Source organism: Ambystoma mexicanum, chromosome 10 (genome assembly GCF_040938575.1).
Source record: "Ambystoma mexicanum isolate Mex_15411 chromosome 10, UKY_AmexF1_1, whole genome shotgun sequence".
NCBI lineage: Eukaryota > Metazoa > Chordata > Amphibia > Caudata > Ambystomatidae > Ambystoma > Ambystoma mexicanum.
In genome coordinates, this window is record NC_090932.1 from 1,094,416,077 (window position 1) to 1,094,435,420 (window position 19,344).

The 19,344-nt window shown below is 43.7% G+C and overlaps 1 protein-coding gene across 6 annotated transcripts in view; it reads left to right on the forward strand.

The window, feature by feature from the left end:
• DUSP11 (dual specificity phosphatase 11) overlaps nucleotides 1-19,344 on the forward strand; it is a 494,978-nt gene that overhangs the window by 305,547 nt on the left and 170,087 nt on the right. For all 6 annotated transcript variants that reach the window (XM_069618930.1, XM_069618928.1, XM_069618926.1 and 3 more), the window contains one exon: nucleotides 16,112-16,158. In XM_069618930.1, coding sequence (XP_069475031.1) covers nucleotides 16,112-16,158 — 47 coding nt within the window. The remainder of the gene's footprint in view (nucleotides 1-16,111; nucleotides 16,159-19,344) is intronic.

The following is a 19,344-nucleotide window of genomic DNA, read 5'->3' on the forward strand; positions in this document are numbered from 1 at the left end:
CTGTTAATCTTGAACATAATCAAAGCAAAAACAAAGAGAGGAGCACCGAAGGTCCACATGGCAATGGTGGACCTTTCCCAGGCCTTTGACTTAGCTTTTTCCACAGTTTTCCCCGATCTACTATCTACCTGGAAATGTCCGGCTCCGATTCTTGCACCGATAATGGCACTTCACGCAACCACTTCGCTCAGAGTCTGCCTAAACCAGCAAGGAGTACTTTCGGATCAGATCTTCACAGAACGCGGTGTAAAACAGGGTTGCCCCCTGGCCCCAGCCCTGTTTATTGCCTTCATCGGGGACTTCCAAGACTCGGAAAAAACACTAAGATCTTTTCCCCCTCAAGTGGGCACATCGAAAGTCTCAAGACTCTGGTACGCAGATGGCCTGATTTTGATGGACCAGACTGCGATTGGCCTCCAAAGACAACTAACAAATCTGTCCAAATACATGGAAGAAAACAACCTCCAAATTAACAAAAACAAAACTAAAATCTTGTCCTTCTCAAAAAACGCAAAAAAAGCCAAGATAAGTCCCAGCTGGTTCCTTGAGGAAACAAACATCGAAGTGGTCGATGAATTTAAATATCTGGGCGTGCAATTAGACAACTCTCTGAATGAAAACTCACTTCAAGCCTCACTATGGGCAAAAATGAGAAACCTAACAGCCCAATCTCGAGCAGTAGACAGAAAATTCGGCAAGTTCTCATGGACACCTGTACTACAATTCTACAAAATCAAGGTAGTCCCTGCAATAACATACAGCATGGCAGCCAATCTAAACCTACCTGAGGAATTCTGGTCGAGACTTGAAGGTTATCTTTGGAAATCGGTTTTGGGTCTTCCAGCTTCAGCCCCCATGCTAGCCATTCGTTGCGACCTTGGCCTCCAATCACTAGCCTCGGTAGTACTCCAAAGTGCAATTCTACTCTACAGAAAAATACGGACTTCTGACACCCTCCCGATCTTTCGAATAGTAGAAGCTGAATTGAACAAAGGAACCTGCTTACCTCTAATGAATTGGGCAAAAAAAATTGAGGAAAAACTAGATGAAGTCCTCTGCAGCGAAGACCTCCTCATCTCAAACCCTGGACGAGTCAAGCTAAAACTTTCACAACAAGACTGGATACATACCAACGAAAAAATACTCCAGTATAAATCTCTAAAAGATCTGCCACCTACTCGCAACCGGCCAAAGGTCCCGCTGAGATACTGTGAAAAATTCCCTGAGAAAATTACTTATGCGGGGCACCAGAGCACTTACAGAAACGTCAAACTGCCGGGTTTGTGGCCTAGCTGACCAAATAGTCTGACATCTCCTCACCTCCTGCGCAGGACTCGCGGCAGAAAGTCGGGCTCACCTGGCACCACTCGTCACCTGCCCTATGATACTTGATGAAGAAACAATATGGTTTTGACTGATTGCGGGCGATTCTACGAGATGGTCTAGAGCGGCAGCCAAAGTTCTCGAAGTAGCCCTTGCGAAAGCAAGTGCTCTTGGCCCCGCTTCTTCCATTTCGTCAAAGCTGACGCCCGAACCTGAAGGTTAAACCGGACCTGCGGACCTTTGAGTGGTGTCCTGAGTAGCCTCGATAAGATGAAATACAGTTCGCCATGGCACTTCGATTTTGTAAAAAACCCAAATTGGGTTAATAAAAAAAAAAAAAAAAAAAATGAACAGTGCAGGAGGGATTCTGCTGCATTATTGCAATTGCTGGCTCACAAAGGGTGCAAGGCAGATAAAAAGAAGCTACAATGCTGCCAACAGGAGGTACTATACTTGGTGCAACGTATTTCTGCAAACAGGAAAAAAATATTTCCAGATAGGGTGGCGGCAGTACGCGCCACCCCTAGGCCCAGTAATGTTAAGGAAATGCAGCAATTTTTGGGCTCATGTAATTATTGTAGGGCATGGATCTTGGACTACGCAGCCTACACAAGGCCGCTGTTACAATTTCTCAGAGAAGGACAGGAAACAAAAAAATGGTAAATTGGAATGGACTGAAGAAATGACTAGACAATTTGAGGACTTGAAAGAAGCTATTTGCACAGCCCTTGTTTTAGCAACTCCGGATTATACACAGGAGTTTTATTTATTTTCCCACTCTGATGGACGGCTCATGACCGCAGTATTCACCCAAAAGAGTACAATGGGCCACAAGCCATTGGCTTGTTATAGTGGGACGCTCAACTCAGTCATGCAGGAATAGTTTGCGTGCGAACACGCACTTGCAGCGGCTGCATTTGCAATAGAGAAAAGTTCCACTATTGTCATGGGGTGCTTGGTCCTCTTGTTTGTGGCACATTCACTGTTCACCATTTTGGAAAGGTCTAAATCGAGCTTGACAACTCGGAGATCCTCTGCATATGAGATTATTATATCCAAATCTCCTATTCACATAGTCGGGTGTAGGACGGTGAATCCTGCCACATTTTTATCAAAAACATCCACTGATGACCTAAAAACATGACTGTGCTACATACAAGGGTGAAGAGGAGGGCAAATCTAAAGCTGGAGACAGTGCATTGACAGAAGGAGAGATACTATATGTTGATGGGTCATCTACAATTGACCAGGAGACGGGCACACAGGGGTGGCAGTGGTGCATGGTAATGGGGGGGGGGTGGGCATGACGTTCTGATCATGAAAAGATTACCCATGCACTATTCAGCTCAGGCAGTGGAACTTGTCGCTCTCATTGAGACATTGAGAGCCTCTCAAGAGCAGTGTGTCCCCATCTACTCAGACTCCGCATATCTTACGACAACAGTTCATGCAGGTCTGTCTCGGTGGAAGAGGAGAGGGTTTCGGAGGGCAGATGGCTAGCCAGTGCAGCATGCAAGGCTGTTAGAAGAACTGATTGAAGCTTTATGTCCCTCCGCTGTGGCAGTCGTCAAATGCGCTGCCCATACTAATGCCATGGATGAAATCTCTAAGGGCAAAGTGTCTGCAGACCAGGCGGCCAAGTTGGCAGCCTATCTCGCAGATACAATGTGAACCGAGTGTATAGTGACCACCCCTATAGAAAGCGAGACCACAGCTCCATAAACAGCATTGCCCATATCACAGAGAGTTGCAACGGAGCGTGCCTGAGGAGAGAAAGGAGCATGGTTGCCGAGGGGATGCAAACAGTCTCCCACTGATTTATTGTGGAGGCAGGAGAGTTCTGGGAAGGTGGTGATACCCCAAGAATTACTCTGTGGCATTTGAGCAACTCCATTTTCCCCCCACACAGCTCCAAACAACATATTGTGGCAGAAATTCAGGAGGACTGGTTTGTACCAAACTTTCAAGCAATACACTGACATGCCAAGGTTTCAGCACAGGGATGACATTACGGACATTAAGAGGTACATTACCTCGCCCTATGGGGCCGTTACGTGACCTGCATATCGATTATGCATATATGGGGGAAAAGTGCAATGTATATAGTTATGTTTTTTTGAGGAACCTATTTAGGCGGGGTTATCCTGTCGATGGACCTCAGCGCCCTTGGTTGTGCACTTGTGATTCTTTTCAGGGTCGCACGGGAAAGTAACAACGGAGTGCTTGGTTCCTCAACTCCGTTTCGTTAAGTGAAAAGTTTGTGTCGTTACATTAACATGCGCCCACATTTTACCAAGAAAAGTTGACAAATTGACTCCGTTCTCAGTGTTCAAAAAACTCTTGTGGTTTTATTTTTGCGGTTTTAAGTTGTTCTGGTGCCCTATGTGATTACACGTGTTTCGACGACTTGCTCGTCTTTTTCAAAACGGGGCTGTTCTCATTCCATTTTTCAAATTATAATTTGCACAGAAAAAACAAACATAATGATATTCCCATTTACATTTTGTATGAGTAACATATAAACATTGTGTAAGAGCATTCAAAAAAGAATTTTTAAGAAAAAAATAAAATAAAAGATGGCCATTTTAGGGGTGGGGTGAAGGGTAGGAGTGTTACGGGTAGTAGAGAAACAATTGAGCGATAAAATGAAAATAATAGAATGAAACACAATAGTAACACAGATATTTTGAAATAGTATTAACCTCCACAAGATAAACAAACAGTAGTATTTACTTTCATTTTCTACCAAGAACATGGAATATTTCATGAAAGACGAGGTTTGTGTAGTATTAGGTTCGAAATGGATCAGCTTATCTAATGGTGCTGGTTTGAAAATGTATTCTTTAGGTCTTTTTGGCTAATTTCATGGGTTAAATCCCAGAACCATCTACAATGTCAAAGGAAGTGTTTTAGGATAATTTGTTTGTCATCTTTTTAATACCGCCAGATTATACAGACAAGAGCCTTCACATTAGGTGCTATCGTAAATAAGTTGCGTGGATTTGCAGAAAACGTACTTGGCTAACTCTTGCTTATGTCCATGACTTTAATAAAGAAAAAAGAAAAGAAAGAAAAGTGCGTGCTTTCCTATCCATTTGCGGTTTCATTACACATCTTTGCGTGCTTTTCTATCTCTTAAGGATTCCCTTTGCAAAAGTGTGCAGATCTCCACGTGATGCCACGTGGGAAAGATGTGACAAAACTCCCCTTATAGAGCCCCTCATGCACGCTTACCTTGATTATCGAGTCTCGTGCAAAAATGTCCTCTTCCACTCGGCGTCTCCGCCAAGCTACTTCTAACAAGTCTGTTACCTAGCAACCGGTCCTACTCCGATCTCTAATGCAGCGGCCATGTTTGGCTGGGAAATGTTTATTCTTACCACATTACACCCTAGGTTTTGTTTTAATGCGGATCTTTGGGATTAGTTTTGTGTTTGAAAAATGAATGTGTTTTGTTTTTATTCGTTGAGTTTAAGCAAAAAACTACCTTGTAGCTAAATTTAGAATCATTGATTAATTTATTGTTCCTAAAATAACAGTATTCAGTGTAAAGGCTAGTGTATTCGGTTGTTGTCTTGATAAATCAACTTAAAAATGCTCCAAGTACCGAATCACGCGTCGTGCTAACCTGTAGTCCTACTTTGGTTTCAAATATGGCGGCCATGTTTTGGGCAAATATGGGGGTTAGCCTTGGTTAACGTGTTGTTTCTGTTTTAGTGCCTGTTGAGTCTGATTCTATAAATTACAGTGTCATGTGTACCTATACTCTTACGTACCTGATTATACATAGGGGTGTGTACCACATACCCTAAATTGCAAATTAAAATGTTAATTGTCAAACCATGTGTATCAATGCATACTTCATGTAAATCTCCCCTGATACCATACATCCCCTTCTTTAAGAAGTTTAAATTTGGACAATTCTGTACTGATATTTGCAAGCAATAAATGCCTTGCATTTATTACACGCGGCCTTCCCCCTCTGTGTGTATTATTCAATGTAATTCAAAAAAGGGAGGCCATCTCATTTTCACAATTGTACATTGTTTACGTTACTCATTGCAAGAAAAAACCTTAATTTACAAAAAGGAGGCCATCTCATTATCAGAATTAAGGCCTTTCTCCACAGCTCGGAATTTGCAAATTAGTTTTGCTTCTTGTTGCCTAAGTTTTAGTTCCTGGTCTCCACCTCTTGGGCCTAAGGTCACTTTTTTGAGATCAACAAATCTCAGCGCTTTATCATCCATCTGATGCTTCCTCTGCCAATGCTGGGCTAATGGTAGGTTCGTATCTTGACTTCCAATGGTTGATGGATGTTCCCGTATTCTTATCCTGAGCTCCCTAAGGGTGCTACCAATGTATATTTCCCCACAATGACAAATGATAGCATAAACCACATATTTCTTCTTGCAGTTTGATCTTCAATTTTTTGCGTAATTCCACATTTGTCTTTAAAGATTGTTGAGTTGTTTGACTTGCACATTGTGCAGGTTCCACATTTGCGGAAACCTTTATGTAGTGCTGGAAGCCATGTTGTTGTATTGTCGTTTTTCACCTCTGGAACGAAGGATGGACTTAAAATGTTCTTAATCATTCTTGCACGTTTGTAGATCATGGTTGGGTAGTCAATATATTTCTTCACGTTGGGGTCCAATTTAAGTAAATGCCAATTTTTCTTCAGAATTTTTCTCAGAACTGCATTATCAGCACAATAAGTGATGATAAAGCAAATTTTCCCCTTCTTTTGCTGTTTTTTTGTTAACGATTAAAGTACTTTCTCTATCGAGTTTCATCGCTTTCTCCTGTGCTTTCGCTATCGTTTTCTTGCCATATCCTCTCGCTTTTAATCTACCCGTGAGTAATTTGCATTCGTCTTTGAAAGTTGATTGTTCAATGCAGTTTCTACGGGCTCTGATGAATTCACCCTTCGGTATGTTTCTGATCACTGAATTGTAATGGCAGCTGGTAGCATATAACGTTGAATTTGCATCTGTGCTTTTTCTGAAGGTTTTTGTTTTGAGAGAGTTATGCGAAACAGATATTCAAGTCTAAGAAATTAATTTCTTTTGTACTTGTGTTGTCAGTAAATTCAATCCCCATTGTGTTTTTGTTGGCTCTATTCCTGAAAGTTTCTAGTCCTTTTCCCTTTCCAAATGAGTAGAACATAGTCTATATTGCGTGTCCATAGTACCACATTTGATTCATAAGACTCATCTGTGTAGATATGTTTATCCTCGTACATTGCCATTGTCAGGTTTGCAAGTGACGGGGCATATTTGATCCCCATTGCCACCCCTCTAGTTTGCCTGTAAAAGTTTCCATTAAATATGAAGACATTATTTTGTAATGTTAATAGTAGCATTTCTTTTAGCATGCTTACCGATTGATAATTCAGTGCTGTTTCCTTGGAAAAAATATAGTCCACAGTTTCTATAGCAGTATCGTGTGTAACGCTTACCTGAACTCTGCGGGAACACCACAAGGACTCTTCTTAGAGAGCGACGTTGCTTCTAATTAGAGGCCTCCCTACTGCAACGGAATTCCTGTTAAAATACAGAAGGCTCCTCTTAGAACAAGGATTCAAGTTTTTTCAGGGGAAAACTATGGGCACTGACTCAATGTGAGAATATATGATAAACGTTCTTCCTATTTACCTTCTGCTTTTTTATGGTGAGCTCTCCATCCTGCATCTGTGCAGGGGCGCTTGTTCTGAAGAATGGGCAATGAAGAAACAAAGGGTTTGTGTGTGGTAGTGATGGTGAATAAAGGAACGGGCACAAGGAATACTGAAACTACTGTGGAGAGGAGTGAGGGTAAAACTTTAGTATACTAAGATGGTAATCTACCCTGAGGACACCAAAAATAGGAACCCCAACAATAATGAAGCGTCACCAAGTACTACACAGGTCACAAACAATACTCTGAAGAAAATGCCCAATTTTAGGTAAAAGCCACTTGACAATATGAAAAAGGTTAGAAAGCAGAACCTTATTTCTCTCTACCCAATGTTCCTGAAATGAATTCTAATACAGAGGATAATGCGGAGGAATGCTACAAATTCTTCTGAGAGAAGTTTCAGGAATCTGGTTGAGAGTGCTTAATGCTTGTAACAGAGTTCAACAAATTGAGCTAAAAGACTACTCTGCATTGTTTGCACACTCGTACTAACATTCCACCATACTGTTAAATAACCACCTCAGAGCGTAAACAGTTTTGCTGGGCTGCCAAATGTACGAAAATACTTGCTGCGAAATAAGTGCCGTGACTGAAATTAGCTCCGTATGCTGCTACGCACTTCACAGACCACCTGGAGAAATGCCGTGGCAACGATGACCGGAAACGGCTGACTGACAGAACTCCTGACTAAAACACTGGGAACTGAAAATCTCACTAGGATGCCTGAATTAAACAAACAAGAACGGGAAAAATACAAGGACTTGGATACTGTGGAAAGAATATAGCTGCTAATCTCCTGACAGAGCGGACCGCGATAAGCGTTAACTGCAGAGGCAGAAAAGACGCGAAGCGCGAAGCGCGGAGCACTCGAGGGATGGGGCTTAAATAGGGAAAGAGTGGGGATGACTAGACCTACACTGTAACCTCTGGGAATTAGGAGGCGGCCATGTTAGGAAGACAGGAAGTGACTCGTCGCTTGCTTAATCATTATTGAGTTTGCCCTTAATCCAGGAATTATATGCCCTGGACCAGGTTTTCTTGGAATGGCAATTGGGAGTTTTGGCGGTGATCATGACATTGTGTCTAATAAATGTGTAAAGGGATCTTACATCCCAAGTAGATAGTCCTCTTGCCATTCTATTGTAGCTAGTTTGATTGCTGAGGTTGTGTCTCTTAGGTAGGATTTGGTTTTGATGGCAAGAGGTCTTAAAATGTCATCAATGTAATGTGCCATGTTCATAGTGGCCCAACCTATTCCACTTAATATTGGTCTCCCCTCTGGGATCCTTTCATATTCCTTGTGGATCCTGGGTGAAAAGTATATTGTCGGTAGAGTTGGTTGTTTCATATCCAAGAACTGGCTTTCTTCCTCTGTGATAAGTCCTTGTCTGTGCCAGGTCGTAATTGCATCCTTTAAATCTGATATTTCTAATTTGGTATTGGATTTTAGTTTGGTATAGCAAAATGGTGTGTTTAAGTGATTCATAGCCATCTCTACATAATCTTCCCGTTCCATCACAACTATCTTTCCTCCTTTATCCGCTCCTTTGATGACCAGGTTATCTTTTTTTAGATTGTAGAGAGCAGAGCTTTTCTTTCCATAGTTGTCAAGTTGTCGTATGTCTGTTTGAATTCCTTATTGGTTTTAGATTTAGTATCAATGTGATCATTGAGGTCTTTGGTAACAGCTTTGTAAAAGGTGTCCACTAGGTTGTCTGGCATTAGTTGTGGAGTGAATTTGGATTTGAGTTTAATTTCTTTAGCTGTAAGACCAGTTTGTCTTATCTAGCATTCATGTAGAGTCTCATGAATTGGTTGTTCACCTGTCTCTTGTAGAGATCTCAATAAGTGTATGTTGGTTAGATCTTCAATGGTAAGGGCACTTATTTCTACTGTTGGTTCCTTAGTACGATGTGCTGAGATTTGTGTGTCAAAGTATTTTTTCAATTTGAGCTTTCTTACGAATTTGAATAGATCTATATGGGCTTCAGTATTCTCAAAGTTCGTAGATGGTGCAAAGGTAAATCCTTTATTTAATAATGAGATCTCCTCCGGTTACAATTGGTAGTTTGAAATATTTAATACTAAGTCAGTTATTTGTTCCGCTTCCCTTGACCCTGCTCTTGTGTGTGTGTATTTGTGTGTGTGTGTATATATGTATATAATTTTTTTTTTTTTACCTTATTGTGGTGGTTTGCCCCTTTTCAAGGTGGGTGGAGGCAGGACCATGTGCACACCCAGATGCAAAGTGTGCAGCACGGTCCTTGGTCGGAGAGGTTTCCACGATGGGGCGTGTGCAAAGTATTGAGATCAGATAATGGCACACATTTCTTTAATGCTGCAACTTTATTGGGCATAAAACATTGAATGTGCTCAATTTACCACCCTCAGGCTAATGGCGTTGTGGAGAGGATCAATGGGCTTTTGAAGATTAAACTGTCAAAATGATGTTCCACATTGAAGAAAAACTGGGTACACTGTTTGCTCTTGGCCCTCTTCAGTTTACGCACACAGCCTAGTAAGGAACACCATTTGACCCCACATGAAATAGTCACAGGCAGGTGCATGCATACCCCCATATACCCTGTGAGGGAAGTGTCAGATGCACATCAAGCAGCAACAACACTAAGAGGAATTTAGGGAATATTTAACTGAACTAACACGTGCTATCAAATATATCTCGCGACAGATTGCGCCACCCAGGAGTGAAGGACAGGACACACCGGAAGGGACAGCAACTGCAAACATATCTGCCACAATTAGGCCATTATTACCTGGGGAGCTGATCTATGTAAAAATCTTTGTGCGTTGATGGAACAATCCCAGGTTTCAATGTCCTTATGAGGTGGTGTTCTGTACTCCTCTCGCCGTCTGCGTAAAGGAGTTACGGTATTGGGTGCATCTCTTGGATGTCCGAAGAGCACCTGAGACAAGGCCAAGCTTAATCAACACAGTAAGGACGTAATCAAAGAAGAAGTTTAGTAAAGGATCCATGCCAGAGTGGTGTGCAGTGACACAAGCCTGATTTTTTTTTTTCTTTTTTAATTTTTTCTTTTTTTAAAATCATTTTTCAAATTTTGACTGTCCAGAACCCAGTCGGCCCTGGTGGGAAAAGGGTCTCCTCCTGCCATCCCTCTCTCTTTCTCTCTCTCTCTCTTTCTTGATCACCTTTTTTCTCATCTCCAGGGATAAGCAAGGATGCCTGACCGACGTGTTCAAACCTCTGTTATGTAGGTATAAGGTTACAATGGATTTCGTTTGTTCTAGGAATTATGCATTTTTTTAGTGTCATTGTTTTGTATGCCACTGGTTGTGGTTGTTGGGGTGCATGAAGGTATGTCTGTTATATGGGGTGGCCATATAAAGGGGGCGGGGGTGGACAATTACATATAAAAGATAATCTTAGTATGAATATGTCTATGATGAAAAAGAATCAGTCTCACGTTTTGCCAGCCACCCCTATAGGTTGTCTTAGAAGAATAAAACAGGAACTACAAATGACTTATGATTTATGTAAGAGGTTGGGCTTTGATGCTATTTCTGATACTCAGTATTCAGAATCATTGAACAGCTGGTACTCTGATATTGCGTACTGCAGGAAGAAATTTGATAAATGAAAGCTGTGCACTTATTCCGTACACATCAGGGGCTCCTAAGGTTTTAGTTCCACATCCAGTCGCAATGCCTGGTACATCTTGCACTAAGTAGGAGAAAGGACCCATTCCAGGCACAAAGCGTGCAGTGGAGGAGCATTGATCTAGACCCAGCGTTATGCAATGTCAATACGAAATACAGCAAGTGTCTACAAGTACCATATTTTTCCTTAGGAGGTTACTGTCAATGACAAATGGCAGGGTACCACAGTGACGTGCCCGGCAGATGGACTGATAGAGTACAGCAAAGAGACAATAGCCCAAGTAGAGACTGTGTGCGCAAATATGGTCCCAATACATCACAAGGATGACATGGATTGCAACGATGGAGAAGCCAGTGCAAATACATAGAGCCATGGACTATGAACTTTGTTTTAGCAATGAAGGAACAGTTCCTGTTGGCACAACCACACAGTGGAACCACACTCTTGTGATCCCTGATATGACGAAAGGTACGGCAGCATTGATGGATTACTATAGAGTTTGTGGCCAACAAGCCTACTTGCACCTCCTACCATCCTGGAGGGACAAGTGTTCACTGGCCACCCTGCATTCAGTACTACCCGTAATCCCGGAAGAACACCTGAAGAGTATTGACTTTGTAGCTCAGCAGAGACTTTTCTTTTCATCTTTTTTGGCTCCTTGGGTTGAAGCAGCTGCTATAACACCAAGTGGGTGCAGATCATCCGATGGGAGCTTGTCCAGCTGGCTAATGACACACAGAATGGGTACAACACCATCAAAGTAGAGTTCTGTGCATTAAGACCCATGACGATGCAAAAGCGCTACATGTGCTAACAACCATAGAAGGAGGAGTGTGTTAAAAAAAAAAAAAAAGAGTTGGGAAGCGGCTTCTGCACTTTGTACCCCCGTAGGATGCTGACAATGGGTCACTATCCTATGTCATCGAGGCGGTGCACAATCTAGGTGTTCAAATGAAGAAAGGAGATCAGAACACGGATTGGCTATCACTTGCCTTTGTTTGGGTCCCATCATGGCTGGGGGCAGCAGTAAAAATGTCAGCGCCTGTTATTGTATTCTTCTTGGTCCTCTTCTGTATGTGCCAATTGGGTCTCCGATGTTGTTTCAAGATAGTTCCTAATAGGGCAAAGATGTTATCAATTGGGGGATCTAAAACACCTTGCCATACAATAAGCAGCAAAACTCAAACTAATATTTTTGGGGGTGTAGAGATGTCGGGTGGGGATGAGTTTGTTTCTGTAGAAGCAACGAAAAGGGGCAATGTTGGGAAGGAACCAGGGGCATCCCGCTCACCCAAGCGCTTTACAATTAGGAAGGACCACTTTTATGCACTACAAGCAACCAGGGTGAACAGGGGCACTCGGAAAGCTCTCATGCAAATCTAATCATATACAAAGACATGGGCAGTCACTGAAAAAGGTAGTTATTGTTTAAGGTGCAATTAGCTGGATAGATTTGTAAATGTCAGATCTTATGCATTTGTAAAATCTTAGCACGGTAGATGCAAACTCTCCCAGAAAGTATACAGCCTGTGCTAAAAATAGACTACAGGCTTCCGCAGTGTTCATGCTAGCACTAGCAGCACAAATTCACTCTCCATCTGTCTGCTGTCTGTCAAGAGCCCATGCAGGCTAAAGTGGGATTTAAATGCTCGATGTACAAAATGCAGAAATGGGACATAAGGAGTATTAAGTGTGGGGGGAACCTACAGGGCTCAGATACACATGAGTAGAATGAGTGAAATATGGAGAGAATGACTGGAAAAATCTTTTTGTACATAAAATATTCATAGGTAGCAAAATGAATGTAAAGCAGCATGTTCAGACAGAAAACGCTGACAATGAAGAAAGGAAGGCTTTGGATGGAGCCACAGCCTGTATCCATTGATGCCTCTACAGCAAGTCCAGACTATATAAACTGCTACCTGGCACCAGTTTCGCAGGAGAAAGGAATGGTTAAGGGACAGGAGAAGGCCGTTCAGGCAGCAGAGTCCTTTGCTACCATCCTCATTTTTGTAAGATTAAGCTCGTTATCCTTGCAAAATGGACTCTTGGCCTGATTTCCCTAGATGGCTATATTTATTCTGGTGTGAGCATAATTAGGGACACCCTTAATTAGGGCCACCCTTACAGTATGCACTTAGCAGCACCCAGCAAAAGGGATTGGTGCAAACATCCTGTACAATGTTGATGGACCATGTGCTGAGGATTGATGCATCTAGTCCCATATCCAAGAACTGCCTCCACAGTGGAAACTGCAGTGCCGCCAGAGGCCCATCTGTTCAAGCGTAGGTAAGATGTTTTAGCACTTGTTGGTCTTGGATGCTCTGGTCCCTTGCAGGAAAGTCTAGCTAGTACCAAAAACAACATAAGGTTGTTGCGTAGCTACAAGTGCTATTCCAATGAGACCTAGAGCCTGGGGTGAGCAAATATAATGTGGCTTTCGAGTTAAGTTATTAGAGCACTGGGGTAAAGTCTGGAGCATGCAGGTTCCATCATTACCCTGCCATCAGAGTGTCAGGGCAGACCATGATATTCCTTGGTCTTTTTTCCAGCTGCTTTGGGATGTGTTCCAACATTTGACAAAGGTATGGTGCTGATACTACCTGTTCTACCGATATTGGGGCTGGATGCACATAGCATCCAGTAAGGCACATTACACTGTAGAAACATTTGTCAGCCACCCCATGGTCTCTACTTTCAAATCTTCCTGTGCAAACTCTGAGGATGTAGATTTAGATTGAATCCCATACATACATTGCTACAACAGCCAGATCAGGTCATGGCTGCCCTGAACTGTCACTCATGAAGGCCATGACAATGCATGTTCTCTTGTTTTCAAGCATACCAGGTAAGCATAGCCTTGATGTGGTGTCTCAATTGGCTTCCAAATCCAGTTTGCCATGTTAATAGAACCCTACAGGGAACCAGCCTTTGTTCCTTTAACATAAAATGGCTGCAACAGTGTGTGACCTTCAGTGTTACAATCTGCTGCTCGCAAGTCGGAGTACACCCAAGAGCTGAGGAGGGTTATCTTCTTAGGAGAAATTGATTACAGGGTAACGTTGGGGCTACTTGACATGGGCCCTTATGGACTTCCAGAAATAAATGCACTGAGTATCATCCCTTGCAAGGCTCCAGATGGAGACTCTAGAGAAAGTAATTGGTGCGCAGTGAGGGAAAAGCAAAAATGGTAGATGATTCCCTTTGGGCAACACTTATATTTACCCAATCCTTGATGCCTTAGTTTCTGTAGGTGGATTTTCTGATGGATAATGAGGACACGCTAGTGAGAGGGGAGGCAGGTCGGGGCGGTGGAAGGGGCTCAGTCTGTTGGTTTCTTAAAGAGAATGCCTTAATGCATGTCACCTTGTGGTTCAACAGAAGATCCCTTAGCCAGAGGGTCGGACTCAGTACCTCAGGTGGATGCCAGGAAGCCCATAGATGAATAGCTGAAGAAAAGGCCCTGCAGTCTTGTTGCCGATGACCCTGCAGAGTGGTGTTCCAACTACACACCCTGAGAGGTCTGGGTTCAACGGTGAATGTGTAAAGTCCGCGACAAAACGATCCATGCCCAGATGTTTAGAATGCAGACTTGGATGGAGTCCAGTGGTTACAGGGAACCCTGCAAAGGCAGGATCAATAAAGAAGACATTGCAGCCTCTTTGCAATGAAGAAAGTACCACAGTGACCCAGGCCAGGGTGACCGTTCATAGTATGCACAAAGAGATACAGGCAATCCACTGGATGTTTCCCACATTGGGGGAACGTTTTCGGGGTCCTGCTTGACGCTCCGTTCATTGAACAAGGGCTTCAAAAGCCACAATAGCCATGCTGGGCCTTTGCAGGGACACAGTGCTCCTGCCTCTGGGATAGGTGGCACAAGCAGGTCCCTGAATGTCAGGGGAACACAAACATCTTGCAGCAGCGTAAATGTAACTGGTGCTGCTGGATCAAGAAGAAGCAGCGCACAGGATTCATTCTGGTTGCAGGAGACAGTTCTTTGTTGTTAGTTCTGTGAAGATTTACAAGATGATGCTGAGCTTCCGTTGCCGTGCTCAGAGTCCTGGTGCTTTGGTATGGAATCCCAGCATTTGAGCAAGTACTGGTGCTTTGACCTCTTTAGTGGAGGTTTGGTGGTGAATCCAACCTCCATTCAGGCCCCCCTGCAATGTTGATTTTTTGCAGCTAGCTAATCTGTGCTTGCCACTACATACGTATGTTGACTGGCAAACGGCTGGAATGAAGAATCCATCCGATTTGTGTACCGGCACACCTGCTTGAGCGCCATTTTGAGCTCCTGACCCGGTGCTAACATGGGAATGACCATATATGGTTGGTAGGAGGAATTTCCAGAACTAGCCACATAGCAGGGCTCTGAAAGGGCAAACTAGGTGTTGAATAAGACCTTCTCATAGTTCTTTCTAAACTCTCCCATGGTAGCACAGGGTGAGCAGTAAGGCAGGCTTTGGTCATGGGTTTGGTATGCAAGCACAGTTAACACCACTTGGAGACAGTCCAGTAATCCAGATTCACACAGAAGTATAACAATACACCATTCGGTCCAACCACAGATGCAAGTAAAACCTAAGGAACTCTACAGTACACACAGTATCTCTGATACTAAACATCCCTTTACACTTCATATGTTTGAGCTATTCAATAATGGCAAAGTAAAACTGGGAGGGAAGTCTTTAAAAACGGATATCAACATGCTTTATAATTATAAGACGGGCTTCTGAGCTCCAGTAGTTCTTTTTTTTAACCAGGTGCGGCAGTCCAATATTCAAAGAGTTCAAGCCACTGGGAAGACGGATTAGAAAGTCTTTAAGTGTCTCTTCACAAGTTTTGGCCTTTGCCAACAGGTGAATACAATGCATTTTAAAAGTCCCTTTTTTAATAAAAATAGTTTGAGTCTTAGTAGGGGTACATGCACCATTCCACCACTCAAAAGTTACCAGAGGGAAATCTTTGTGCAGATTTCCACTGCCCACGGTTAGGAAAGGATAGTGCCAGTGTGCGGTCTGTACACTCATGAAACCGTATTGGTCAAGGGGAGCACACAGAGTGCTATGTGCAGAAGTGCCCAAACTCTGATTCTGGGAAATACTGCCTCTGCTTGTGTGTGACCCATGGATCTCAAGTGCTCCATGTTTGAACATAAAGAGACCACTCTTCTCTCAATTATTTGTGTGTTGGCCCAATGCTGAAGTGTTTTTCCACATTTGTGGAAAGTATTGCATCTGTCCCAAAAATGGATTAGTCTCATCCTGGAAGTTTCCATTTTGAATTTCAACCTCTTTTATGGTCCAGGTAGTCGGTCTGTTTCTAAAATTAACTAGCTGCCTAGTAAGTGCATTTTTAGAAACTACTGGATGTGCTTTGATCCCACCTCTCTGAATAAAATGATTTGTTTTGCTTTCCGTCAGGCACTGTTTTCAACTCTATATATTTCCTGTGCTTCTTTCATATCTACAGGTACCTCATTGATGTCGAAGGTATGGATCCAGATATGGCAATAGAAAGTAAGTCCTTTATAATTCTGTGTATTTCATTTCTGTTTTGCAATTTAACAAAATTCCTAAATGAGGGTGGGGTTGGACGTCGTTTGGAGCAGTGTAACCTTTTAACAGCACAATCCGCCCTCCTTCCCTTATCTCCCTCCCACCAGCCTTCCCTGTACCACCCTCCCCACCTCCGATTGGGCTGAGGGAGGGTCACAAAACCCGGAAGAACATCCTTAATCGGGAACCCCAGGGCAGCTGGCTAAGGACTGAGGATAAGGGATATTCCCTGTTTGCCTGTGATCCTAGCACCCATCCGTCAGACACCTTTTCGTCCCACAGCCCCTTCCCCCACCAGTCTAGGGGATCACAGAGAAGTAGTTCAGGGAGGTCATAATATCCTGACTTCAAATATTTCCCCTCTCTCCATTTGCCATTTCTGGATTCTGCTACCTTATAGTTTGCCACTCTGAACTTTGCCACCTTGACCTTTGTCATTGTGTATTTTAACTTTCTAATGTTCAACCACTGTGAATTTTCCCAGTAGTAACTTGCCCCTCTGCATTTTGGCCTCTCTCCGCATGTGTCCATTTATTCTTGGTTTTCCAGATTAATACCCAATCTTTGAATAGTCTTCCTTGACTCTTTGTTATCAATCAGTTGATGCAACGCCCTCATCAGATTGTGACTTTTGCTTTATTCCAAAGAGTTGCATTTCTTCGAATTCTTCGATCAATGTTTTTGGTCTTTGTATCATCTGATGAAACAGTTTCGTGCAATGTTTTGGTTTTCTGGTAGCTATAGCTACTTTAAGAGTTAAAACTTTCACAAACCTCTTCTGTCATTTGCGTTCGCGCTAATTCGAGGGCTGGTTCCCAGGAACATCTTGACGGCTGATCCCGGCTTCCGAAACAGACTTTCGAAGGGATTGTGTCCTCCGAAGTATTCCTTATCTTGGATATCTCCTTCCAGCTGTGCTGGCCTCGGAAATTTTGTCTCTAGAGGGCGCTGCGCGTCGACGTCGTCCGAGTCGATGTCCCTCGACAGCCGCAGTATCGACGTCGATGTCATCCTGCCTATAAAGGCCGCGCGCAGCGTCCGTTGCTCAGTTCCGTTTTTCCGCGCTTACTCAGTGCCTCGGAATGGTTTATAGTCATAATGTCGAAAAAAAAAATGTCGACTTTTTTTTCAATGCATTTTTTTTTCGAAATGGGGGGGTTCCCCCCCAGCCCCCCTTTTTTTGTATTTTTTTTATTTTTCCCTTTTTTTTTACTCCCGAACCCCTAAAATAAATATATAATTAAAAAAAACGAAAGTCGACATTTTTTTTTTCGACATTATTTTGTCGACATTTTTTTTCCGACATTATGACTCTCCACCCCTCGGAATACCGTTGCTCAGTTTTGTCAGGTTAATCCTATTTACCTCGAGTTATTCGATCCGTACTCGATGGCTTCTTTGTCGGAACCGACAACTCCTCTGTCCGGCTTCAAAAAATGCCGAGATTGTGGGAAAAAGATGTCGCTGACTGACCCTCACAGAGTTTGTCTGTGGTGTTTGGGAGCTGAACACCATTGTTCGGAGTGCGAGGACTGTATGTCCATGACAGCTAATGCCCTGAAGGAGCGTAGGGGGAAGCTGGAGAAAGGTAAGACTTTTAAAGCTTCTGCTTCCTCGACGAAGTCGAGACATTCGTCTCCTCGTCACCATTCGCGCTCCAGGTCTCGGAGTGGGTCCCATCACTCCTCGAGATCGAAGCACTCGAAGAGGAGACGTCGAAGATCCCCTTCTCCGTATTCCTCTTCCTCTGTTTCTCCAAAGAGAATCCCTTGCCCCACGAAACATAGTTCCCGGGCTGAATGGGAGGAATTCCGCAAAAATATGATGTGCGTCTTCGAGAAAGCGGCCTCGACCCCCTCGAAGACTGCCGAGAGCGATGCTCTGGTCGAAAGACCCGAAGGTCAAAAACGCCGCGAGTCGCAGTACCTGGGGAAGGAAACTTCTCGAGCGCGTCTCGAACCCTCGAGTAAGACTGACCTCAAAACCTTCTTCGAAGGTTCCGTCGACGAAGGTTCCGTCGACGCCGAGGTCGGTGTCTTCGACGCCGTTGTCGAAGGGACCTTCGACACACGGGTCTGTCGACTCGACGCCATCTTCGACACCGGCGTCGACGCCAAGAAAAGTCACGGTTACGACACAACCAGTAGCTATCCCCAGGTCCTCGATGGCGTCGAGATTGTTGACTTCCTCGAGCAGAATCCCAATTCTGTCGAGGTCATCGAGGCCTCCGCCTTTGTTTTCGACGCCACGCCTGAAGCCTTCGACGACATTGACGTTTTCGAGGCCGATTATGACAAGTTTGGCACCCTCTGCCTTGGAGATGGGGTTTACACCCTTTGAGTTCAGAACAATTGAGAACTATGTCCTCAATTATGGAAGAGGATGAATTGTCTGAACAGGAAGACACATTTGAGTTGCAGGGACCTGCAACCCCAGTTAGAGAGGAGTTCTCCTCTGAAGAACGCAGGTTAAAGGATCTTCATGATTCCTTACATGAGGCAAGTGGGTTATACACTTCCCCTGAGGTGGAGTTTGCTAGGCCAGACCCGGGGGAGCATGCTGAAACCCCCTATAGAGCCTTAATGGCCAGGATCACAGAGTTTATGGGGTGGTCTGCACCTTCAGTCTTTCCAACAAGATGACCTTACGGATATTCTTGATAAAGGTCCACAGGAGGATCCTGTAGTGCCCTTTCATAAAGCTCTTCAGAGGAAGATTATGACGAACTGGGAAACCCCAGATGTCATCCCGGCAGTAAATAAAAAACTGTCTACAAAATACAGGGTATCTTCTGCAGACCCGGAGTTTTTGTCAAAACACCCATCCCCAGAAAGTCTGGTGGTACAGGCAGCATCTTCTACTGATGTCAAGACTGCTTACCCTACCTTCCCACAGGACAGGGACGATAAAAAATATGATGCTATGGCATAGAAAGTTTTTTCCGGCATGTAGCATGGCGTTAAAATCTGTTAATGCTACTTGCACCCTTGCTAGATTCAGCCATACACTTTGGGAGTGTGCTTCTACAGCGGCTGACTGCATCCGGAGGGAGAAGAAAGGGAGGCGTTCCTGAATATCATACAGGACGGTAAAGACGCTATGTGCGAATCCCTCCAGACGGGCGTTGATTCGGCTGACAGTATCAGC